The sequence below is a fragment of the Astatotilapia calliptera genome, chromosome 2 (genome assembly GCF_900246225.1).
Source record: "Astatotilapia calliptera chromosome 2, fAstCal1.2, whole genome shotgun sequence".
In the NCBI taxonomy this organism is placed as follows: Eukaryota; Metazoa; Chordata; class Actinopteri; order Cichliformes; family Cichlidae; genus Astatotilapia; species Astatotilapia calliptera.
In genome coordinates this window covers 10,596,624-10,623,361 of record NC_039303.1, presented here as the reverse complement: position 1 = coordinate 10,623,361, position 26,738 = coordinate 10,596,624, and the positions used below count along the sequence as shown (strand labels likewise).

General features: G+C 45.2%; 1 protein-coding gene across 1 annotated transcript in view; it reads right to left on the bottom strand.

The window, feature by feature from the left end:
* Positions 1 to 7,779: 7,779 nt before the first annotated feature.
* Positions 7,780 to 26,738, bottom strand: part of mgat4b (alpha-1,3-mannosyl-glycoprotein 4-beta-N-acetylglucosaminyltransferase B) — a 125,921-nt gene continuing 106,962 nt past the window's right edge. Inside the window, exons 11-15 of the mRNA XM_026184560.1 lie at positions 21,082 to 21,275; positions 20,902 to 20,980; positions 16,773 to 16,860; positions 11,976 to 12,088; positions 7,780 to 10,822 (exon numbers count right to left, since the gene is read on the bottom strand). Of these exons, the coding sequence (XP_026040345.1) occupies positions 10,799 to 10,822; positions 11,976 to 12,088; positions 16,773 to 16,860; positions 20,902 to 20,980; positions 21,082 to 21,275 (498 nt within the window). The 3' untranslated portion in view covers positions 7,780 to 10,798. The remainder of the gene's footprint in view (positions 10,823 to 11,975; positions 12,089 to 16,772; positions 16,861 to 20,901; positions 20,981 to 21,081; positions 21,276 to 26,738) is intronic.

The window sequence follows — 26,738 nt, the reverse complement described above, 5'->3', positions numbered from 1 at the left end:
CCAGCAGAAGTTTACACCACACGGAACGGAATGACGCAAACTATAGTTCTTTTAAGTTGGAGCTGTTAGCCCTTAAGTGGGCGGTTACCGAAAAGTTTAAAGACTATCTGACTGGTGCACGATTCGTTGTGTATACTGATAATAACCCTGTGGCCCATTTACAGACTGCTCGCTTGGGCGCAGTAGAACAACGTTGGGTTGCCCAGCTGGCCTCTTTCGACTACGAGATCAAGTATCGTTCGGGTAAGAGCAATATTAATGCTGATGCCCTTTCTCGACTCCCCACTGTCCCAGCAGAGCACCTGGAGGGGGCTGGATCAGAGCGTGGAGTCACTTCAGCAGCCATTGAATTGACCTGTGAGGTAGAGGGGAGTGACTGGGCAGAAGCACAAGTTCACGATCCGGATATTCAAGTGGTAAAACAACTTCTGGAAGCTCAGGTCGCGCCTACAAAGTCAGAACGTCAGGCATTGGCGCATGGTGTGCGGCGACTCCTACAGCAGCAAAAAAGACTTTTCATTAAAGACGGAGTATTGTGCCGTAAAGTGTCGGACGAATATACCCAGGAGACTCGTCATCAAGTTGTGTGTCCTAGTTCCAGGTGCCATGAGGTGTGGCGGAAGATCCATGAGGCTGCTGCCCATGCGGGGGTAGATCGAACCCTCTCTCGGATACGGCAGCGGTTCTACTGGGTTAACATGGAAGTGCAGGTACGTCAGTTTCATCTGGGTTGTGTCCCCTGTAGTCTACAAAAGGAGAGGGTAGAACCTAGGGCTCCACTGCACCCTATTTCAGTCTCATACCCTTTGGAGGTTGTAGGCATGGATTTTCTGTCCTTAGGCCGACCAACTGACACTTATCAAAACATACTTGTGGTGACTGATCTGTTTACGCGGTTCGCTTGGGCTATCCCTACAATAAACCAAACAGCAGAGACTACAGTAAAGGCTTTGTGGAAGTATGTGATACAGCCGTTTGGTTGCCCAGGCCGACTCCACTCCGACCGTGGGTCTAATTTCGAATCTGCATTAATGAAACAGCTTTGTGATACCTATGGTATAGCCAAAAGCCGTACGACACCTTACCACCCTGCAGGGAATGGTAGTGTAGAACGTTTCAATCAGACCCTATTGAACATGCTCCGCTCCCTAGAATCAGTTAGGCAGAGCCAGTGGGTAGGAAATCTGCCGGAACTCGTTCATGCTTATAATAATACTATCCATAGTTCCACAGGTTATGCGCCTGCCTATTTGATGTTTGGTCGACACTTGCGACTTCCTGTGGACGTGGTGTTAGGCGTGGCCCCCCAGCAGGCGAGGCAGGATGTAAGTGAGTGGGTGTATTCTCATCAACAGAAACTCTCCCTAGCTTATCGTTTGGCTGGGCAGAGGATGTATAGTGCGGCCTCCCAACACAAAAGCCAGTATGAGAAAAGAGGCTGTACCCTCCCATTGTTGCCCGGAGAGAGAGTCTGGGTACGTGACCGAAACAGACAGGGCAAAGGAAAACTGTGCTCCTGGTGGTCTCCTGAGCCATATGTGGTGTTGGAACAGGTGGGAGATACGGGCTTAGTGTATAAGGTCAAACCAGAAAAGGGGGGTAATATACAAACTTTACATAGGAATGCCTTAAAAGTGTGCATTGCTCCTCAAACAGACTTTACCCCTCCTACGGAGGAGCCGACCACAGGCCCTTCGGATTTCCCAGCGCCAGTGTTTTATGGATTTTTACCCCTTACTGACTGTGTGTCACCTCACCAGAGTGATTCAGGTATGTCCCTTAGACGGTCCATTAGGGCCACGCGTGGGATTCCACCAGAGCGTTATAGGGAGATGGAGCATTAGCAGGGACTGCTAATGTTTCAGTGTGGGGGGATGTCATCCAGGGAAGGACGGATGTTGTTTTACTGTGCTGTATTTTAATGTGAAGTGTACTTATTTATATTTTTATATTGCATGTACTGGTTATATTTTGTGCAGTGTTTTATTTAGATTGCATGTTTTGGTTATACCGTCAAATTGTCCTGGAGAGACTCCGCCTTTCCCCATTTTTACTAATTGGACACACCTGAGAGGAAAGGCAGTGTAATTTACAGAGTGCTGAGTGACACATAAGAGGGTTGGAGCTTGGCGTTCGAGAGGACGGACAGCACCAGCGACTAGGGACGCGGAGCGAACAGGCGGACGGCAGTAGTAACGAGAGCCCAGCTTGTGCACTGCGGGAGAGCAGAGGCGGCGAGACAGCTGGTGCCGACTTGCAGTTTAAAGAAGCGGCGGGCGGAGTTGAGAGCTCTGCCCACCCGGGGTAAGTCTTAGACTTAGCCCCTTTTATTGAATGAAAATTGCCGACAAGAATAGTGACTGCCGCTCCCTCCCTTTCTTCAGCGTACCAGGACGCGGAATGCGGGGAGGAAGGCGAGGACTCCGCTGGGTTTCCCTTTTACATCACTTCGCTGGACTTTTTTAGTTCTTTGTGACTTTTATATCGTGGCGGATGCCACTGGACTTTTAACGTTGTGTTTTATTGCTTTTTATTGTGTTATCCCTTGGCCAAGGTTGTTTTAATTTATCTTACATTTTTAACTATTTAAATATAATAAATTATATTTTTAATCTTACAGTTTAAATTGTGTGTTTCCCTTGGCGGCTCCACTGCTCTGCCCGTTTTTAGGAAGGTCTCCTTCCTTTTAAAAACACAAAAACAACGTGGAAATAAAATCAGCCTTTCCGCTCCGTTACATTAGCAGCGACTGAATAAACATAAATCACATAAGACTGATTCTTTATAAAGCTTCTTTGGGCTGTTCCCTTATTCACCAGGGGTCGCCACAGCAAATAGATCGGCATGCTTGATTTTGTCAGGTTTTCAGATCAGATGACCTTCCAGCTGTCCCCAGAGATTTGGGTGACCTCCTGGACTTGAAAAGGGATCTTCTGTGTATTAGCTGAAGGTGTTAATCCCTACACTATGGAGCCACAGATAGTGATGCTTTATCATCGAAGAAAATGTTCTGATGCTTGACTCTGTGTCAGAGCAGAGCTCTAAGAATCATGTGATCTTCCTGCATGTGACCGCCACACCACATGGTGCCGTTACCCATCCATCCATTCGCTTCCGCTTATCCTTTTCAGGGTCGCGGGGGGCGCTGGAGCCTATCCCAGCTGTCATAGGGCGAGAGGCGGGGTACACCCTGGACAGGTCACCAGTCTGTCGCAGGGCCAACACACAGGGACAGACAACCATTCACACTCACTTTCATTCACACATTCACACCTAGTGACAATTTGGATTATTCAATTAACCTATCCCCACAAGCTGCATGTCTTTGGACGGTGGGAGGAAGCCGGAGTACCCGGAGAGAACCCACGCAAACACGGGGAGAACATGCAAACTCCACACAGAAAGGCACCGGCCTGATGTTGGAATTGAACTCAGGACCTTCTTGCTGTGCGGCAACAGTGCTAACCACCGTGCCGGTGCCGTTACCCTTCTAAACCAAAACTCAGTTCTCTTCCAGAGCTGGTTGTTAAAGGTACCCATCCACCTGCTGAATTATTTGTGACTTTTAAAGTGATCGTAATTAAAAGAGTTAATTTCTTTAGTGTCTTCATAAGACCCTTATGAAAAGGACATCGAGGGAACAGTTTACCCTGCCCGGGATAGGGTTACCGGGGCCCCGCCCTGGAGCCAGGCCCGGGGAGGGTGCCCGAGGGCGAGCGTCTGGTGGCCGGGCCTTAGTCCATGGGGCCCGGCCGGGCACAGCCCGAAGAGGAGACATGGGCCCATCCTCCCGCAGGCCCACCACCCGCAGGAGGCGCCATAGGGGTCGGGTGCATTGTGTGCCGGGTGGCGGCCAGGAGCGGAGGCCCTGGCGGACTGACCCCCGGCTGCCAAGACTGGCAATAGGGACATGGAATGTCACCTCTCTGGTGGGGAAGGAGCCCGAGTTAGTGCGTGAGGTTGAGAGGTACCGGCTAGATATAGTCGGGCTCACCTCTACACATGGCTTGGGCTCTGGAACCAGTCTCCTGGAGAGGGGCTGGACTCTGTCTCAGTCTGGAGTTGCCCCTGGTGAGAGGCGGCGGGCTGGGGTGGGTATCCTAATATCCCCTCGGCTTGCTGCCGGTACGTTGGGGTTTTTCCCGGTGGACGAGAGGGTTTGTTCCCTGCGCCTTAGGGTCGGGGAACGGGTCCTGACTGTCATCTGCGCTTATGCGCCGAGTGGCAGTTCAGAGTACCCAGCCTTCTTAGAGTCCCTGGGGGGGGTGCTGGAGGGTGCTCCACCTGGAGACTCTGTTGTCCTGCTGGGAGACTTCAATGCTCACGTGGGTAACGACAGCGAGACCTGGAGGGGCGTGATTGGGAGGAACGGCCTCCCTGATCTGAACCCGAGCGGTGCTCTGTTATTGGACTTCTGTGCTAATCACAGTTTGGCCATAACGAACACCCTGTTCGAACATAAGAGTGTCCATAAGTGCACGTGGCACCAGGATGCTCTAGGCCGTAGGTCGATGATCGATTTTGTAATCGTATCAGCAGACCTGCGACCATATGTTCTGGACACTCGGGTAAAGAGAGGGGCTGAGCTGTCAACTGATCACCACCTGGTGGTGAGTTGGATCAGGTGGCGGGGGAAGATGCTGGACAGACCTGGTGCACCTAAACGCGTAGTGAGGGTGTGCTGGGAACGTCTAGCAGAGGCCCCAGTCCGCGAGATCTTCAACGCACACCTCCGGCAGAGCTTCAACAGCATTCCGAGGGAGACTGGGGACATTGAGTCCGAATGGACCATGTTCAGCGTCTCCATTGCCGAAGCTGCTGCATTGAGCTGCGGCCGCAAGGTGGTTGGTGCCTGCCGTGGTGGTAATCCCCGAACCAAATGGTGGACACCAGAGGTGAAGGGAGCCACCAGGCTGAAGAAGGAGTCCTATCGGGCTTGGTTAGCCTGTGGGACTCCGGAGGCAGCCGACAGGTATCGACAGGCCAAGCGGAATGCGGCTCGGGCAGTGGCTGAAGCAAAGACTCGGGTGTGGGAGGAGTTCGGAGAGGCCATGGAAAAAGACTTTCGGGCTGCCTCGAAGAGATTCTGGCAAACCGTCAGACGTCTCAGGAGGGGAAAGCAGTGCTCTACCTGCACTGTGTATAGTGCTGGCGGAGCGCTGCTGACGTCGACTGAGAAAATTGTCAGGCGGTGGAAGGAATACTTCGAGGACCTCCTTAATCCCACTGACACGTCTTCCGAGGAGGAAGCAGAGTCTGGGGATGAGGGGAATGACCCGCCAATTTCCGGGGGCGAGGTCACTGAGGCAGTTAAACAACTCCTTGGTGGCAGAGCCCCTGGTGTTGATGAGGTCCGCCCCGAGTTCCTGAAGGCTCTGGACGTTGTAGGGCTGTCCTGGTTGACACGCCTCTGCAATGTTGCGTGGAGATCAGGGGCAGTACCTGTGGACTGGCAGACCGGGGTGGTGGTCCCCATCTTCAAGAAAGGGGACCGGAGGGTGTGTTCCAACTACAGGGGGATCACACTCCTCAGCCTCCCTGGGAAAGTCTATGCCAGGGTGCTGGAAAGGAGAGTTCGTCCGTTAGTCGAACCTCGGATACAGGAGGAACAATGCGGTTTTAGAGTGTGAAGCAGCGGGAATGAGGATCAGCACCTCCAAATCTGAGGCCATGGTTCTCAGCCGGAAAAGGGTGGAGTGCCCACTCCGGGTCGGGGATGAGTTCCTGCCCCAAGTGGAGGAGTTCAAGTATCTCGGGGTCTTGTTCGCGAGTGATGGGAGAAGGGAGCCGGAGATCGACAGACGGATTGGGGCTGCAGCTGCAGTAATGCGGACGCTGCACCGGTCCGTCGTGGTGAAGAGGGAGCTGAGTGTAAAAGCGAAGCTCTCAATTTACCGGTCGATCTACGTCCCTACCCTCACCTATGGCCACGAGCTGTGGGTAGTGACCGAAAGAACGAGATTGCGGATACAAGCGGCAGAAATGAGCTTCCTCCGAAGGGTGGCTGGCCTCTCCCTTAGAGATAGGGTGAGAAGTTCGGCCATCCGGGAGGGGCTCAGAGTAGAGCAGCTGCTGCTCCACATCGAAAGGAGCCAGCTGAGGTGGTTCGGGCATCTGACAAGGATGCCCCCTGGGCGCCTCCTGGGTGAGGTGTTCCAGGCATGTCCCACCGGGAGGAGGCCCCGGGGCAGACCCAGGACACGCTGGAGAGATTATATCTCTCGGCTGGCCTGGGAACGCCTTGGTATTCCCCCGGATAAGCTGGAGGAGGTGGCTGGGGAGAGGGAGGTCTGGGCCTCTTTGCTTAGGCTGCTGCCCCCGCGACCCGGCCCCGGACAAAGCGGATGAAAATGGATGGATGGATGAATTTCTTTAGTCTTCAGCACTTCTTGTCACCTGACTTTTTTCAGATTGAGTTGGACATAAACACACTTTTAAATTCAAATCAATTCAGTTTGATTTAGATTAGGCTCATAAAAAATCCAAAGCACATCATATTGTAAGGTAAAGACCTTACCTACAAGACTATAGACAAACATTCAGTTCTCCACCTGAAATGAAGATCATAGAGTCTGTGTGATGAAGCAGCTCCTGCAAAAAACAATGAGTGATGCTGCCATTTCATCATTTTTGTGATGAAACGAAGTTTCCAGAAAACTACTCGCCTCTTCCACATCACCCACCTGACAACTCTACAGCCAAATATGCGCATACCTCAAGTCCTTACTGACATTTGGAACAACCAAATGTCATTAATTTCATTCATAGAATCATTTATAATTACTGCAGTATTAAAATGTTCAAAAGTGATGAAAAACCCTATTTTCACTCTATTTTATGACTGAAGTGTAAAAGTAAATAAAGTAAGTAGAAAAAGATGCTTTTTAACACTTAACCTCATAACAGCACTCCTGTGTCATATGTATGTATGTTTTTTTGTCCTGTTGTAGTACAGATACAACGGTGCAGAGCAGAAATTTTCTGTTGTTGGATAGTTTCGATGGAAACAGCTCTGCTGACGAAGTTACTCTTCATCCCATTTATCAATCAGTTCATTTAAGAGCAGAACCACAGCACGATGATCGAGTTATCACCCTGACTGAAATTCACATTGATGATGATGACGAGCAGTTTGTGCTTCACATTCTGGTCTGTGAATCTGTTTCTTCACCTTTACAATAAATACTGGTGTACCAAAAGGCTCAGAATAAGGACCTGTGTTTTTTACTGAATCTGCTCAGAATGCTCAGTTCCTTGGAAAATGTCAGTTTACATGCAGATGATGCACTGATTTATTTTCCTAATTAATCCTACAGTTTCCTTATTTGACTCACACTTGAACGTACAAACATACAATGAATTTTCCATCATGAGAAGCCAGATGATGTCAGATACACCCCTGGAAAATGTCAGCTTTCATCTGAAAAGAGTAGCCAAGACCTTTTTAATATATTCTGTAAATATTTTCACAAAACGTTCCTCCATACCTTCTCCTTTTTTCATGTCTCTATGTCAAAGTGAAGTTTAGTTTTCGTGACAGTGTGAAGTAAATTTTTTGAATGTGAATTCCTCTTCATTCATAAAGCCTGTCAATTCACCTCATTACAGAAACGTCAGTATGAATGCATTAATCTGATCAGAAAATGACAAAAACGAGCAAACATTAATTATTTAGGAAGCTTTTTGCTCAGTTTTAACAAACCTCACGGGGGGTGGAATCTGGAAAAAGAAAGACTTTCCTGCATTAGAAGAGATGCTGAAATTAAAAGACACGAGGAAACCACTTAAATTTCTGTCTTTATTACAATTCACAGATTGGATAGAAGTTTAAGCTCATTTAAATAGAGTTTATCTAAAGGATACAAAAGACACATACAAGATGATAGCAATGCATTCCAGTGCATCTTTCAAAGAAAATAAAAAAAAATAAAATCCTGGGATGTTTCCTGAAGCTAGAGTTAATTTAGCCTAATATCACTGATCAGCTGACTTCACATCTGAAAATCTGAACTAGTGACAGTTTGTACAGGAAAGAGAGACACATCTTAATGCAGGAGAGTCTCGATAAACTGTTCCCGTGGTTCATTTACCTCCTTTACTTCACTTAGCCTGTTCCTGTGGATTTCTGTGAGCAGATTATAGACGTCAAAGCTACATCCTGTGGTGTTTCTGCATATTAGCAAGCCAATTTGTACTGTGTGAGCAGCTAGAATCAGAGAGGAATGTGATGCTATTCCTCTTGAAAAATTCCAGCAGCCGCTCTCCTCAGTGCCCAGATGTTTACAGACTGTTGTTCAAAGAAGAGGAGATGCTGCACAGAGGGAAATGTGGCCCTTTTTAGAGACGTGTTACCGCGTTTTCAGTGTTTTACTGTGAATAAAATACGGTTTCATGTTTCAGCTTCACTTCACTGTTGTTGTGTGTATTTGAAGACATAATTAGTACAATAATAATGGAAACAAATTAGAATTACTGGGTATGTTTTGTTGTTTCTTATGAGCGACTGCACTGAGTGCAAAGGCAGTGCACTTCAACACATCCACTGGAAGCTGCCCAGTATAACCGCAGCGTGACAGGCATCAAAGCAATAACCTTCGAGCCACACTCGCACTTCATAACATGGTTTAAAGCTCCCAGAAGTGCAGAAATAACGGGTGAAATTAAGTTAAAACAGCATTAAATGTTACAGAAGGAACAACACACTAAAACACTCTTTTGTCCTACATTTGTGTTTTAAAGGCAGATGACAGCACTTAGAACACCACATATTTACTCATTGTTAAACCACAGAACCACTAGAGAAGGAGAGAGCCTCCGGACGGCCCCTCGCTCTTCACTTTAGTCCAGTTCAAGACCTCAAAATGTCCAGAACCCAGGAGATTAATCAGAGCCCTGGCCATTATCCACCTCGAAAACCCAAGAACGTAAGTCCTTAAAAGTGATTCTGGAGTTTTAATAAACTTTGACAGGATGTTCATTTCGCTCTCGGTCTTTCAGAGAGGTAATGTGGCCCCTAAATCTGACAAATGTGCTCATAAATCAGTCGATCCAACATGAAGTCAATTAAATTCAGTCGGTCCAAAGTTAGACGCACAAAAGAAACAATGATAATGTCATGAATTACGTCACTTTAAGGCAGCTGTTCGGGGAACAGATTAAAATCTGCAAACGAGGGAACAATTTATCACAAACTTCTCTCCTGTAAGACGACACTGACACCGTCGCTCAGCGCGAGACAAAGAGCCGAAGGACGACGGCGTCTGCTCAGAAAAACTAAAAATCGACCTGTGGAGAAGACACAAGAAGGAAAAGTACCCAAGTGGTACAACAGAGTACATCAGAGTACTACAAAATACATCAGAGTACTGCAAAGTATCTCAGATTAGTCCATAATATCTCAGAGTCCCTCTGAGGGACGGTTCTCTGATTATTTTTCAATACTCTCTGCAGTACCCTGATTACCCCAGTGTTCTGAGGCACACTGTAGTAGTACTGCATAGTACTGTGGAATACCTCACAGTACTGCGAAGTATTTAAGAGTACTGCAGAGTAAGACCAATGCAGAGTAATCAGGGGACTGTTGAGTACTTCAAAGTACTGTGGAGTGTACCTCAAAGTATTAAAAAAAAACAAACCCTCAAAGTACTCCATGGTACCTCAGGAGACTGTGGAATACCTCAAAGCATTTTACAGTCTTCTGAGGAATTCAGAGTACTGTGGAATATTTTTGAGTACTCTAGACTATTTTAATGTAATTAGAGTACTGAATAACAGTCAAAGTGATGTGGAATATCTCAGGATACAGTGGCGTATTTCAGAGTACTAATGAGGAACCACAGAGTACCAAAGACTCTCAGAATACAATGGAGTATTGCAGAGTAATCAGAGTACTGCAAAACACAGAGGAATACCTCAGAGTACACTGGAGTATGTCAGAGTAATCAGAGTATTACACAGTAATCAGAGTACTGCATGGTACTGAGGAATACCTCAGAGCACAGTGGAGTACAGCAGAGTAATCAGAGTACTGCATGGTACTGAGGAATACCTCAGAGCACAGTGGAGTACAGCAGAGTAATCAGAGTACTACATGGTACTGAGGAATGCCTCAGGGTACAGTGGTGTACTGCAGAGTAATCAGAGTAATCAGGACACAGAGCAGTCAGTGTGAAGGCCTCGGTAACTTAAAGATGTGGTCATGAACAGAAACTCGTCGGCGTCTTCGTCAGTAGTTTGAAACCACGATAACGGGAAGAAGGTCCGAGGCTGCAGCAGAGGATTCTGGGTATTTGTGGACGCTACATGTTGGGAGGCGGGGCCTGTTTGAAGTGACTCTGCTCTTTGTTAAGGCAAATTGAAGGAGGGGAAACGCCTGCAGCACACACATCACCACACGCAGCGAGTGGACGCACATACACGGGTACTGTGGGCGGGGCAGGAAGGTCCCGTCTGCAGACAGGAAGTCCCAAAGCAGCAGATCAATCATCAGAGGTGGCTCGCCGCTCTTGCCACAGCCTCCGTGATTACCAGTGTTTCAACATTGAGCTTACTGTATGTACACATAAATACAGGATGAGGAGTAATGACATCACTCCTCTGGGTGGAGACAGGTGAGCCCACCTGTCGCTGTGTCTCAGTCTCTGATCTGTTCAGTCCTGCAGCACCGAGGTCCTGCCAGGCGGCGGCGCTGTGGCACCGCGGTGGGGATCTGGTGAGCGGGACGAGGCAGGACGGGAGCAGAGGAGCTTCTGGTCAGCTCGTCTGAACGCCGCTGAGGTAACTTCGAGGGGGCGGAGCTTTACTCGGCTTTCTTTATGAAGATCTGAGAGAGGAGAGACGGCCAAGGCGTGAGTCACAGAGAATCACTAAAATAATAACGAGACAAACCCGCCTGACCTGCTCAGCATCAGCTGCTTTGCACGATCACACAGGAAGTATGGTGGGGGTCCAAACCTGCCGCTTTTCACTTATATAGCCTATCTGACCCCTCGTAACTCCAAATACAGGGGATATTCAGAAGATATGATAGATTTATTAAAGTTTGAATAAACTTTAATGAGAGGAGCAGAAACAAGCGCGGTAACCTGGATGTTTGATCAGTTTCTGAAAAAGCAGGTGGCTGCTCAGAAAAAGTGAGAGCATTCATCACAAGCTGTGCCCAGTTTCACGTGTGGCCCTGCATCTATAAATCCAATCATTATCGAGACTGATGCGTCTGCAGCTTTGCTTCACAGCTGATGGGCGAGCTGCAGCACAGATTCAAGCTGTTTTTATTTTCAGCCACGCTCTAATTATCGTTCCATCTGGAGACTCACAGGTTGCTTTCCCGGTGTGTTGGCCGCATTACTACAGGAGAGCTTTCAGTTAATATTCACTGTGCTGTCATCGTTTGTGCGTGGATCTTATCTAAGCTCTGATAAGACATGACAACTGTCGGCCTAATAGTCAACTTTACTGCAGTCTGTCACTAACTGGAGCTACTGTAGCTGATTCAGGGCACAGCTCTGCTTCCTGAACTATCAGTCCAATGAAATAAAATACAATAAATTTTTTTTTTTTTTTAAAGAAATCTTTCAGAAAACCTGCTGGATACTGACATCAGTGGTACCAACTTTCTGTCTCTTTCTGGTGAATATACCTGAAATTAGTTCTTAGATTGGGCACTGGGACCACATTCACTGAAAAGGACTTAATATACTGGACCAGTTTGTACAGACAGAGTAAAGAAAGGATTACAGAATACTTTATTTATTTATTTATTTAACCTTTATTTAACCAGGAATGTCCCGTTGAGATCAAAGACCTCTTTTTCAAGGGAGTCCTGGCCAAGAGGCAGCACATTATACCCCGGAGACTTCAGAATCCTCTCCAAGGACTTCTTCTGTCAATACTCAGCAGTAAGTGTGGATAAATGTCTCAACAGAACACTGTCTTTTGGTTAGTTTTAGTTTGATTTAACTCTGAGGCGATCTCACCTCGCTGAGGATCACCCAGACTGGTGAGTCCGTGATCACTGAGAGACGCATGGCCTCCAGGGGCCCGAAGCTGGGGTCCACCTCCCCCTCTGCGATGCCATTATGGAACGTTCCTGGAAAAGATGAAGATCAACAGGCTCAATAACCTGACAGGAGAAGTGAGGATGGTTTCAAACAGAAGTGCACTGTGACAGCTTTTTAAATTTACAGAGATTTCTACTGTCATTTTATTTAATCTGCCAGCGACCAAAGTAAACACAAGGCAGTTAATGGTGCAGCATCCTCTTTGCGATCTATTTCATCCATTTAAATACAGCAGCCTGCAACCACATGCCAACTGCTCAAGGGATACACATTTTTCCCCGGTGACCTCCCTGCCTAGGTTTTCTAAAGTCTTGTTCTTTGCTGTTTCCTGTTATTTTGGACATGTCACTTTGGTGATTTTACTTCCTGTGTTGTCCCTCTGTTATGACTGTCTGCTCTGCCCTCATTGGCTTCACCTTATTATCCTGGACCCTGCACTATGAAATGAGATCCACATATCCACAGTATTTTTCTTTTATCTGGATTCATTTACTCTAACATCAGTAATCAGGATAAATGGTCACATGAACATGGCAAGTTAATCCACGGTTTCACTCATAGTTATAGATAAATGTACTGACAGCAGACAACTAAGTATTTCCAAACAATAACAATAATAGCAGATAAAAACATAATAAATGGTTTAGTCCATGTGTAAATTTTATATAAGTTCAAATAGCTGCTCTGTTTTAAGATGAGACATTAAATCTTATACAACAATAAAATGACTGTAGAGTTGTTTGGAGGGAATAAAGTTACTGATCATCAGGGAAATGCGAATACAACAGAGCTGTACTCATTTTACATTTAAAGCCCACTTTGATCTTAAAACCCAGACCTAACCCAAAAGTTACCCGGGTCAGAGGAACACATACTTCTGTTCTTCATTATGTACTTTCAGTCTTTGTCAGGCTTCTTCTTCACTTGATTTGGGTGTGCTTTATTCTGTTTTGTCTTTCTGTACCCTTGAATAGAATAAAACTCACTTTTTGTTTTGGTCACTAATTTTTGTGCCTGTGTTTGGCTCCTGCATGACAAAGAACATGCTTCACAAAAATACTGGCGGTGGGCAGTGCTCACCTCCAGCCTCATAGTACATGCACCTGTGGTATAAATGTGGTATAACTCCTTTTTGAGATATTGCGCCTGAAAGCTTTTCACTGAGATTTTACTAGAAACACCTATAGTATAGACTTTAAAATCCTACATTGCCTCGCTCTGAAGTTATTGTGTTCACAAATTGTTCACACAATTGCATCACCCCGCCCAGCCGCCCTGGTGGGACGAAAATACCCCAAGATTTTCACACTGAGGGGTAAAAACTGACCTCTTGATATACCTACTTTTGGCTCAGATAAAACATCTTATCTTTAACGAAGGTTTATTTGAATCTTTAACCTGCTTTTTTAGCATTTTAAAAGGGATTTTGAAGTAATTAAGGGATTGTTATGCTTTCTGTGCAGATTTACAGGGTTATTAAGACCCATTACGTGTTCCCACCATCCATTTATTGACCCCTGTGGTTCCAGCTTTCTCTGAGCCTGACTATCAGGAAAAAAGCCTCAGTCTCCATCAGACCCTCTCTGGCGTCCTGCCGGTATCGGGTCTTCCAGCAGAGGTTGGTTTCAGGGCAACTGAACCTCAACAGAGCAATAATCCCTCAGAGGATTTATTTACTAGGATTATCATGCTGGCAGTGATGCTTCCAGGTAGCGACTGTAATCCTGACAGAGAACAGCATCTGGGGAGCGTGTTATTGTTTATCACAGGGAATTATCTGATATTATTGTGGGTATTATGGTTTTCACTCAGTATCCAGACTCGTGTATACGGCTGTCTGAGAGCTGTCCCCAGAAACACAGATCACACAAAGGCTCAGAACATAGAGAATAAAAAATAATCAGACGGCAGTTCTTGGGCTGACATGGGAGCTTTCTTTTTGTTTCTCCTACAATAAACGCCGACAGAGGCGGGAAACAAATCTTTTAAGAGGATGACATTTTACACTTTCAGGCAACAAACAGCAGACTTCAGGTCCACTTCAAGTCTAGATTAAAGCACAGGAAGCAGAAAGGAGGATGAATAGAAATACTCGGGTATGAATTCTCCAGAATTCTTGAGCTTGATTAAATGAACTGAACCAAAGTCCATCCCAATTGTCTGATGGGTGATTACATTTTTAACTGAAACAATGCGAGCCTCGTGGTGGTGCTAGAGGAAAAGTGAAAACATCCAAGTTCCCATGCTTCCCCCTCAGGACTGATCTCTTTGTGAAGGAATTTTCCACAAAAATTCAAAGCGTGTTTAAGATGCCGAGCTTCTCAAAAATAAATTTATACAAAATAAAGTTTGAAGCGCTTAAAAGTTTCTGTAAACTTTTGATTTCTGTGGAAGTGACGGGAACATTGACCTTTCCAGGACAGAACCACGTGTTTGGGCTCTTTCAGGCTCGATGCTGGGACATGACAGACTGGAGGAGGAACCTGAACTTCACTGAAATGAAGTTCCCTCCTTTCTGTAGCCCACCCTCCTTCAAACATGCCGTTTAGTCCTGACTCTCTCAGACGGTTAATTCTCACACAGAAGATCTCACACACTGAAATTGGATGCAGGTCTCCTGAAGGCAGCACGATGAAATGAATAGAGTGAAGGAGCGCGGCTGGATCGATCCGCCGACTCATCTGAAAAATTGATGAAGGGGATAAAGAGCTGCTGGTAATTTATGATGTCAGCCCACACTGGCGCTCCTTCCACCTGCTGTAGGCCAGTATCTTCTTTCCCTCTGAAGTCCTGATTCCTTCAGGTGGATTCAAACATGCACAAAACAACGTCTTTCATGCAAATAATGAGAAAGACAAAAAGACGACTGTGGTCCAGAATAATCTAAAAGAGTAGATGAGCTAAATAGGCCAGAAGCTTCAATGTTTGCATTCATATAATAGAAACTGACCAAGGATGCTCGGTGCTCCCGATGCAAAGAAAATGAGCAGATTAATTTTGTTCTGTTGGTTTTATTTCAGTTTTTATTTATTTTAAGTCAAATAACTTCACACAGCATGTCAGGGCACCTTAATTTATTTACTGAAGGTTCCAGTTAATCCTGCTGAAATCAGCCCAGCTGGAGAAAAAACAAATTCCAGTAATGAAAAGATAAATCTGACAGTCTGCCAATGTGTGTGAAACCCCGAGGCTACACTGAAAATCCAACCTGTGACATGAAATCTATTCCCGGCGAGTTTATTGATCGATTGACTGAACGCACCTACGCACAGTCTCTAACTTTTTCTGCTTATTCTTTCATCTGCTCATTTTTACTTATAAATAAAGTTTACATTTTTACGAGCATCATCCTGCAAGGCCGGATTTCTACCAGATGGAAAGCGGACTGATGTAAGATCTCAGCACGATACCTGCCTCTTTACCTTCTCACATCCACAGCGGAACCAAGTTTTGGCCTTCAGCCTGTCAGTTTTTACAATCTAATGCAAAGTTTTCATAACAAAAGTTGTTGTTCAGCTCTTAAAGTTTGGAAAACACCAAACCTGTCAGGCTACGTGCTGGTTAAAGATGTGCAGAACATCACTGTTAAATTATTCAATATACAAAAATAAAGGAGGAGAAGTTTGTGGGTTTTCGCCTTGTGAATCACGAAACCTCCACGAGCTGAAAAAATACACCAAATAAAAGCGCAGCGCCAAAGCCCGCAGTTCCTCTACTGTCCACCAGAGGCTCCAGCAGTCAGCCAGACCCCATAGACCACCATGTTAAAACTTTACAGCAGAAATAAACATGTTTAGAGCCTCATACAAAAATGGTTTTGGTCTCTGTAGATAATTTAATCCTTCAAAGCAACGGTACAGTTATAAGTCACCTGTTAAAATATTATATAGGGTTAAATTATTATGCTTTGTTAGGGGTGTGGCTTCTTTGACTGAAAGGTGGATGGAGACACAGGTGACTGTAGCTGCTAGCTGTCACCTCAGATCACTGGAGTCCCTGAAGTGGACCTCTTTGTGCTGTTGGAGCATCTTTAATAACATCATCTGACCAATAATATGGCTGCTGTGAGATTACTGTACTAACTGACTGTCTGAGATTCCAGTTTTTTTTAAAAATTTATTTTATTTGGATGTGACTGAGCGCTAATTATCAGATGTGTCCGTGTGTGTGATATGCCCACAGGATTTAAAATGGAAAGACTACAAAGCAGCGAGTGAACAGTCTATGGTCACAAACACAGATCATTCCTGAGAAAAAAACTCAAAATATAATCAAAAATCAAATTAATGTGACTTTTTAGCGCACAGGGCTCAGATATTTGAAAGATCAGCTGTTCCAAGGTGCTTTCTTTACAATAATCCTTGCTGGGAGGTGAAATATTCAGCACTGAGCTCTGCTGATTGGCAGTTTTGTGGAGCTGCTTACAAGTACAGGTTCTTAAAATGGAGAACAGCCGAACTCGATCAGCTGTAAAGACTGCGTGTCGAAGTTCACTCCACAGCTCAGGAAGATAAAAGAGTAAAAGGAGCGTTTTCCCTCCCTGCAGATGTAAACTGTGACAGCTCATGTGCAGGGAAAGAGCTCATTACAGCTCCTCAAATGCAGCAGTCAGTCGCACGTCCTCAGCTGCTGCTACACCCATCACTTCATGATGATCGAGGAAACTCGGTGAAGCTGCACACAGCTGTCTGCTGTCTGTGTGCCATCACTCACCGATTCTGATGAAGCCGTCCTCGGTCCGGTGGTACTTTGGCGTTTTCTCCTTCCCTTCTATCAAGGCCTCTTTCTCTGCCTGGATATTCTGGAAGCAAACGAAACACCAGCCGATCAGTTAATCAATTAGATTATTTGACTCTGTGTTTGTATCGTTAGTGTGTCAGAAAGAAAACGCCTCATCATTCAATTAGAAATCTAATCTAAGGCCATTCATTGAAAGCTGGAGAGTCTCAATTATAGTTATAATAAGGAGAAAACTCATTTTTATCATGGATCAGTTACATGTGCAATAAAAGCAATAAAAAAAAAAAACCAGCTCCTCTCCTCCAGCTATGTTTAACTTTTCTATTTAGATTCAGAACTTGTGTTTTCTGCAGCTTTGGGCTCATTTTACACACTAAAAGTTTAATAACTTCTCATATAATGGGGAAGGGATAGCTCAGTAGGTAGAGTGGTGGCCCCGTGACCGGAAGGTCGGGGGTTGAATCCACTGAACGGCTACCCTGAGGTACCTCTGAACAATCCCTACAAACTGCTCCCCAGGCGCCCAATGGCTGCCCACTGCTTCACTGAGTGAATGGGTTAAATGCAGAGAGGAATTTCCCCACAGGGATCAATAGAGTATACATTATTATTATTATTATTATTATTATTATTATTATGAATACAACAGCACCACGGTTAAAGCATCACACTATACTTGTAACATTAAATCAGGATTTTACTTGAAATAATGCAACACTGAGTACCCTTTTCTGAAAAACTTTCACTTTTTTCAGAACCTCATTTACCTCCTTAAACAATCAAAGCACTGTGGGGTGCATGTGACACACCTCAGGTCAACTGGATTTGTTTAACTTTAAAAAAACTACCAAAACTCTCCATTCTGACAGGAATAACAAAGCAAGGGTGTCACACATCCCTGAGGATAGCTCGTTTCCTCGTTCCTGGTAAAAAGCACAGTTAAATTCTAAGGTATTATGCAGAAGGGTTTCCAGGAGAAAGTCTTTTCTCTGTAAAAAGAAATTGCAGCACGGTTTAGATTTGCAAAGCTGCTTCTGAATAAACAACAAGACTTCTGGAAATCTGTCCCACAGCTAAAGCTCAGACCAAACTGGGTCATTAACAGGACAATGATCCAGAGCAGCGCAGCAAATCTGCAACGGTCCACTCAGAGTCCAGACCTCAACCGACTGAGATGTTGTGATGGGACCTTCAGAGACCTGTGCATGAATGAATACCGCAAACCTCAATGAACTGAAGTAACGCAGTATAGTGAGAAACTTATAGAGTCACACAGAAAATGATTGTTTCAGGTTACTGGAAGGACGTTCTGCTGAGTCACAGGATCTGTCTGAAGAAGCAACAAGAACGGAAACACAAACGCGAGTCGTTGACGAGACACAGGCGGAAACACTCAGAAGACAGACAGGAAATTTGTGGGAGCCAAGTTAAGATAGTTCATATGTTTTAGTATTTATATTTCGCTGTTGTTAAGCTTGTTTGTGTAATTAATAATTTAGGAAGTAAATGCATGTTTATGGTGGAACTAAAATTATTTTATTGCTGTGTTGGTTTGGTTACGTAGTACCATGAATACATGTGCCTTAAAGACTCGTGTTTATAGTAAAATCCGGGCATCACGGATGTATGCAAATTAGCGCATGCGGTGCGGGAGGGGGGAGAGAGAAAAAGAGTTAATACGGCATAAACTATACGCGGCAGCAGGGTAGAACAGAGCCACACGGTTTTCCTACCGTAGTAGGTTATTTTGTTGAGGATAAGTTAAACCTGACCACTCCTGTAAGATGCAAACTGTGAAATAAATTTTTTGTTACATCTTTTCACATCAGAGTCCCGTGGAGTTCTTTTTCCTCTTCAAACTGACGTACGCGAGTGAAGCACGGGAAAACTGGTCTCACGGCTTATACAAAATGAATGTATAGGCGACACAAGAAAGAGCAACATTAGGAATTAAAGAGGATATTTTTTTAAAAACTGCACAGCTAAACTGAGACTGCAGTGCCGTTTGTGTCGCTGTTAGTGAAATACGACTGTGTATCTGATCAGCACTGCCACCGAAAGCCCGAACGCATCACCCCTCTGCACTTTATACATGTGTTTCACACCTGTTACCATGGTGATCTAGCCAGGTAAAAGAAGCTAAAGGGAGATCCACCAGTGAAAACTCTGACTTTAAGCTGCTCACTCATTAACATTGCTGCTGTTTCTCGTGCTTCCTGTGCCGGAGTAACAGTACTCATAAAGGCTCTGGAGCTTTCCCATGTGCGCACACACCTGCACTGTTTCCTGTCCTCGCACAGACTGAGACGCTGTCCCGGCTGCTGATCAACTTCTGAATGGAGACGCTGCCTAAAGACGCACTCTGACATTTAAACCAACATCATTTTACCTGCTCTCAGCTGTCACAGCGATTATTCACACCTACAGCCTCAAAAAATCAAACAATACCGCCGGTTCAACATAACGGTTTAAATGATCACATTACATACATATTAATATGATAATTCAATGACCTTTTCACCTAAAATTAATTCTTTTCAGCTCACCTCCATCATCCTCTTATCAGAACAGCTCAATTACTGACGGCTCCACTGACACATTCACATCATGTTTGAATCACAAATGAAAAAAGAGATAAGTGTGAATGAGAGGGAGGCAGGTGAGTGTAAATACGTGGGGTCAACCATCCAAACCATGAGAGGTGAAGAAAAGAAGGGGGTGGAACGGGTGGAGATGAGCATATACGGATATACTGATGGAGCTGCCAGGTAGGGGGACCTCAGAAAGGATGTTGTGAAGGAGGTCATGCAGAGGGTTGGTGTGACAGAGGGGGATGCTGGGATAGGAGGAGATGGAGGCAGAAGAAGACTGATCATTTTTGGACTCTTCTCAGGCGATGATCTGATGATAAAACTCGACTGCAGGTTTTCTGGGCGTTACTAACTCGATACACAGAAAAGCCGAAGCCCTTTGATGCCTTTACAACAACAGACATATGAGCTTCATATGAACTAAACCGATTCAGCTCCACAAACCACACTTTGACATGTTTCGGCCCCGGGAGCAGCCGCAGCATGGACGATGAAATTTCTAACAAATTTAGCATTAATCGTGTTTTGTGCAGCTACGTTTTCTGGCGTGTACCTGCAGTTTTTAGGGCCATCATCCAGTCCCACCCCCTCCTTCTCCTCCTCCCTTCCTGCTCTTGGTCAGCATTACTGCAGCAACCGCCTCCCTCCTCCAGCTCTGGTCTGCACGTGTCTGTGTGCTCAGCTTCCTGTAAGCGCGTACCGATTCTTCTCCTCGTTTTATCTCTCCTGTTGATCTCGGTAGGAGCTCCTCTTCCTCTCAGCCCACCTCTCTCTGCCCCGCTGAGGCTCTCGGCTTCATTCAGCCTTTGTTTTACAGTCGACCACAAACAGAAAGTGGCAGTGATCCATCACTCTGCCTCCTTTTCCACAAACCACAAACTGAATCTGTTCTCACTTATAGCAGGCACTCATGGCAGAGTCCGATATGGTCTCCTGCTATAGATGGAAATTTATCTCTCGGTTAGGGGCTTCCTGGATTACTCCGGTTTGTTTCAGCCTGCCTGCCTCGTCCTTGATGTTTCTAAAGGCTATGTTAACTTTGCACTCTCATCCTTTGCTGTCATTGTGATGGATACTGGGTCAAAAAGCAGAAATTTCACCCATCTATCCATTAAATGAAAACCTCATCCAATTCAGTGCAGGAGCCTATCCCGGCCGTCACAGGCTAACAGAGACAAAGACCAAATTAAACTGAACCTCACGCATGTCTTTGAACTGTGCTGGAGGAAGCACATGGAGAACAACCTCCTCACAGAAAGGCCTTAGCCTGGATTCAAACCCTGGACCTTCTCGAGGAGAGGTGATGCTGCTAGCCACCACACGAGTGGGCGAAGATTGTTCTCAGTTGACCCTCTGCTGGACCGCACCGAAATGATCTTTTAAGAAAGTAAGCACATCTAAAAGATTTTAAACTTCTATACTTTTACCCAAAACAGCTAGCAAAGAAGCATGTGGACACTTTAAGGCTTCCCAGGATGCCCCACCCATTAAAACTGTATCTGAACACTCACATCGAAAGGCAGAACCTCCACCGACGTGTTGAAAAGTTTGTCTCCTGGATGTTCGATGTTTCCGCTCCGGAAGAAAAACCTGAGAGAAAGAGAGAGAGGTGATATTTCAGTAAGAGGAGCAGGGACGGAGGGAAGACTCTAACCTGTGGTACTCCCCCTATCCCGTCCTTCGTTACTGACCTTTCGATGCGAACAGGTGTGAAGAATCGTATCCGTATGAAATCCCCCGCCACCGGGGTGAAGGCCCAGAAGAAGTCCTCACCCAAGTAGGCCTTCTCCAGGGTGAAGTGCTGGTAGGTCTTCAGACTGGTCGTCACCTCCGCCAGCGGGTTGGCGTGACCCTTATGGAGAGTCTGTTTCCCAAAGTCCTTATCCTAAAAAATCCCCCAAACAAACAGACATCACATGACTAAATCATTTCTTCAGTCTGAAGTCACGCCTTGCTGGATGCTTCTGCAGCTGCACGTCTGAATCACTGCACAGCTGACGCCACTGTGCAGTGACCAGAAGATAATTCGAACCGCTGGTATCATCGCCAGACGCGCTCGCTGTCCTTGATGACTAATCCACTTTCGCTTCAGTGCAGAAACCCTTCCGAAGAGCAACAGAAGCATGATGTCATGCTATTCTGGTGCACTTACAGAGACTTTTCGTATTCTGGATATCATTCAACAGCAGCACTGAGTGACCACGCACCGACCTCTGAACCTAAACTCATAACGCAAGACTGCCGCCAACAAAACGAGAATGTGATAGGATTTTAACTGCACAGACACAAACAGCAAGAAAACAGACTCAGTCCATCAGGATCTAATTCAATCCGAAGCCTTTATTAGATCACAATATGCTGTAAAAATCCAGCCATGCCACTCTGCTACCATACCACCTCGTCGTGGATGAAACATGAAATATTCACAAAACCTTTTCCACCTTTAGATTATTAATGAGAGCATTTCCCTAGTAGAAATAATAAGATTCATCTAATGAAGAAGAATAAACACCTCTGTTAGTTTTGGAGTTTAAAGAATGAAGGCGACAAAGCAGTTAAACCTGCATTCTCATCAAATGATGTGGCATCCTTTCACTAACACCTTGCCGAGCCCATATCAGTACAGATATGATATTCTTCCTCATAGTTTTACAAAGGCATCACGTCAGCGTGGATACAGCGTCTATGTCGTTGATGCAGTTTGTTAACAGAATAAGTTCAGTGTGAGCAGGCACCGTGTCTGTTATGCTTCTACACTCCAATAACGTTACTCTCTGTGATAAACATGCACTGGGAGGCACAGCGCCCTTTGTGGTCAACATTTCATTACCAAATATTTGTGTTACAGGTGAAATGACAGCAGCAGCTGCAGTTCTGACTCCTGTCAGCAGTGGCGGTCCTAGCCCGTTTGGCGCCCTGGGCGAACACTCCCTCTAATTGTTATTGATCCCTTTACCCCTGGTCCTAAAGAGTATATTTATTTATTTTCTTACCTTTCTTATACTTATTGTTTGTTTACTTGCACTGCTGTAACTGGAGCCTCGTCCTCTCGTCTCTCTATATACTGGACCTATATAGCGGAGATGACAAAGTTTACTTTGACTTCAGCAGCGAGCACAGAGGGCTCTCACGCTCACTTTTCACGTATAGAATTTCGAAAAAACATTGGTGCAAATTATAAGTCTGTATCATAATGTCTGGCGTTTTCGTGTTTGGTGGTTTGTTTTTATTTTGCCAGTTGGTTATTAGATGCTGCTCCAGCCAGCCAGAGAACCCCCGCTGCCCCGCCCTCTCCTCTCTGTGTCGCAAGCACAGTGTTGGGAAGGTTACTTTTAAAATGTATTCCACTACAGATTACAGAATACATGCCCCAAAATGTATTTTGTAACGTATTCCGTTACGTTACTCAATGAGAGTAACACATTCTGAATACTTTGGATTATTTAATATATTATCTGCTGTTTACAACTACATGAATGTACTATTGCTGTGTGATTTATTACGATTACTGAAGGTCCGCGGCTCCCAGCTGTGGTAAAGGGACCTCTGGCTAATAGTCGGTCCCGTGTCGGCTTGTAGCCGAAAACTAGCTTTACTTTGTTGTCTGGGTCAACTTTGCTAGTGAGAGACAGAGAGAGGTGTTGAAAGGCTGCTCCAACGGAACTTATTATTTCGGAGAAAAACACAAACACTGTGTACAGTCGAGTCTTAATAGCTTACTTACAACTGGGCTCGTCAGGCACTCTTCTTGGATGCAGTGGTTATTATTATATTTACATGCTTCCAGCTCCCGTTTCTGTTCGATGACAACTTGTACTTTTCCACTTTTCTCCCTCCTCACGCTCACAGACACATAACGGGTATGGCGGTCCATTCTCCCTGCAGCACGGGCTACACCGCCCATGAGGCTACGTTCTTTAGGGCTATGCCTGTAGCATTCTGCCTATTAGCTTAGCACAACAACAACAACAATAAAAAGGCGCTCTCTCACCCAGGAAACACAGAGAGAGAGCGTCACCCTGTAACCATGGCAACCGTAACGCTGCTGCATGGAACAACAAAACAACAGCACAAGCAAAACCCAAACAGTCCTGACCCCTGACAATACGAAACAGGAAAATACCGCTGTGTAATCCATTTATTTCAACAAAGGTGTAACTGTAATGGAATACAGTTACTCATATTTTGTATTTTGTAACGGCGGTACGTGTGTTCCGTTACTCCCCAACACTGCGCAAGCAGCCGGCGCACGTCGCAAACGGAGGGCGCCCTTACTCCCAGCAAATGGGCGATAGAAAACCGATCGGTGCTTATGCCATTCCCACTATGCGCTGGCATGACTTGGGGCCGCATGAGTATGAGCGTGTTTTTTTTGCCGATGCCCGTGATGCCGCCCGTATCAAAAACCGCTACTGCCTGTCGGGATCAGTAATGAGGAACAGGCAGGCAGAGCAACTGCTCCTCAGGTTTGCACAACTTTGTAAATCCTGCTGGTCACCTTCACAAAGCTGGAACAGGTGTGATCTGCTTTTTTTAATGTTACCTGCAGGGGAGCATTGGCGTTGTCCAGGTCCTTCATCCTTAGCTGCCACAGTAACCACTGTAATGTCACTCAGTACTTTGTCGATCATACCTCAATGTCACCGTTTTTACCACCACCATGTTGAGTTTGTAGAACCAGAAGTGGTGCTAAGCTATCAGCTAATCCAGCTAACCTGGTTAGGAAGCCCTCCACATCCACAGTCACATATTTCTAATTAGCTAATTAGCAGTCAGTAGCATCCAAATAAAATCCTAAAACTGGAGCGTAGACTTCTCGGACAGTCTGTTACTACAATAACCTCACAGCATCCATATTGGTCAGATAATGTTTTTTTTTTTAAAGGCTCCAACAGCACAAACAGACGCCAAGTTCAGGGGCAACGATTAGCTGAGGTATAAGCTAACAGACAGCTAGCAGCTACAGCCGCCAACAGAGGCCACGCCCCTAACAAAATAAGGCTTAATACAATTTAAAGTGGTGAGTTATAATTAAACTCACACCTGTGGTGTGTGGAAGAGTTAAATTATCACAGACCCCAACTTAGTTTGTGTTTTAGGGTGTTAACATGTTAACATGTTCCAACTATTTATTTATGAGTGACTTATGTATGTATGTATGTATATATATGTATATATTGTACTATTCTTAGTTAGTGTATTGTCTGTCTTGTCTTAATGTTGGTTTAAAATGGAGCACTGTAACAAAAAATAATTTCCCCCAGGGATCAATAAAGTATTCTGATTCTGATTCTGCTGTAAAGTTTTAACTTGGGAGTCTATGGGGACTGACTCGCTGCTGGAATCTCTGTTGGACGTTAGAGGAACTGCAGCTTTTGGTGCTTCATCACTGGTTTCACCTCCAGAGGCTGATGCATTTGTGTAACAGTTGTGTGACTTTGTCTTGTTGTGGTCCTGTTTATGAAACTTGGTTCTCTCAGACATTGTAGAGTACAGATGTTAAAACACATCCCATTCAGTTTGCTGTTTGTGATGTGCGAAATGTTTTGGCTTTGTTCATCCGCTGAATGTTCTGTCAGAATATTTTTATCGTTTATTCTGCTTGATTTGAGGTTTTCTGTCTGAGCTCTGCCTTTCTGACCCTACCTGTCACATTTCTGTCAGGAGGATTTTATAACGTTTCTGTTGTTTGTGAACAAATAATAAAAGAGAAACTCAAATCTGAAGCTTTTCCCTTTTATAAACTTTTGCAGCTCAGCATCATATCAGGTTTTAAAAGAGCAAGTGATTGGTGATGTCTGAGACTCTCTTATAAGAAGCTCCTATTTTCAGATCTTAAAGTGGACCCGCTCTGCTTCTCAGTACTTCCTGTCATAGATCTGCTGTTCTAGCAGAAGATGTTCACATTAAACACGAACAAAGTTTATAATAATGAGGTCAGAGGTCAGGCTTTACTGTGCTTTAAATGCTCAGCTTCAGCAATTTTTTTCTGGCTGTGTGTGAGGGTAACCAATCAGACGAAGATCTCCTTAAAGGGGTGGAGCTAAACCAGTTTGTTTCAGACAGTGAGGAGCTGCAGCAAGTCTGGTGTGAGATACAGAAGGATGATTCTGAACTGTGAATCATGCAAAGCTGCTCGGGTGGAGCTCCAGACTAAAAGAAGTGTCTGAAGATAAAACTGAGGGGATGAAAAGAGGATGATTATGAGTTTAAACTCCGGTTAAAGGAACGGTTTGGCCTTAGAAATAATTCAGTCGTTCTCGCTGACAGTCAGTGAACAGATATTTGTTCAGTGATGAGTCCTTATACAGCAAACCAGCAAACTCAAACACCGTTACAGCTGAGTGTTAAAGTCTCTGCAAGCAGAGGTCAGGGGTTAACTCAAGACATTTAATGACTTTGGAGAAATAAAACTCTGAATCAGTTTTGTTATTTTCACTCCGTCCATGAACAAGTCTCCAGACTTAATTTTCCCTCTTAATTACATGACTCTACAGTCGAATAAATCCGACGTCCACTTCAATTCCTCCCATTATGACTTTAATTTTAAAACTCTGGGATGATTTTCTCTCTGAAGTGGTGAACAGTTCAGGCTGGAGGGTAATAGCGGAGTTAGCCTCCATAGTTACACGGCCCCATGCAGCCGGCCTCTGCGCTTCAATCCCCACAGCGAGGAGGCTCTGGGACGGGGCGGCCGGATCGATATCCAATTGATTAGAGCAGATTGCAGCACCAGTCAGCGGGCTAATATCCACCGCGCTTAACACAGTAATCAGAGGCATTAAACGGAGGCGCTCGGGCCGAGCTGCTGGCAGGAAGTGAAGCTGCGAACGACTGCAGAGGCTTTCAATCTTCATCTCTCCAGAGACGCTGGACTGAACTCTGACTGAACCTCACCCCGCTTCAAGCTCAGGAAACTCACACTGAGGCCGTCCGGGTCAGAGCTGAGCTTTAGAACAGAAGAATAATCTCTAAAATAATCTGAAATGACACCACGGGTGGCCACGCTGCCTCATTATAGCTTAAATTATAAAGAATCTTTAACTAAAACACGACTGAAAGATGTCGCCTGCCCCTTGGAAACAGATGAAATAAGCACCATTTGTCCACCAGCTCCACAGCGTGGCTGTGAGTCTTAAATAGATAACTATTATATCTGATATCATATCTCACAGTACAATAATATTGAATGGGTTGCATTGTTGTATTTTGTCATGTTTCTCAGGTCTTTGTCTGAATTTCTACGAACATTATTGCTAAGGATTGTCTTATTGCATTGGAGTCACACTGGGTTAAATATGTACACTTGGGTTTTAAGGGGTATTTATTATTTTCTTCTTTTTTTGGG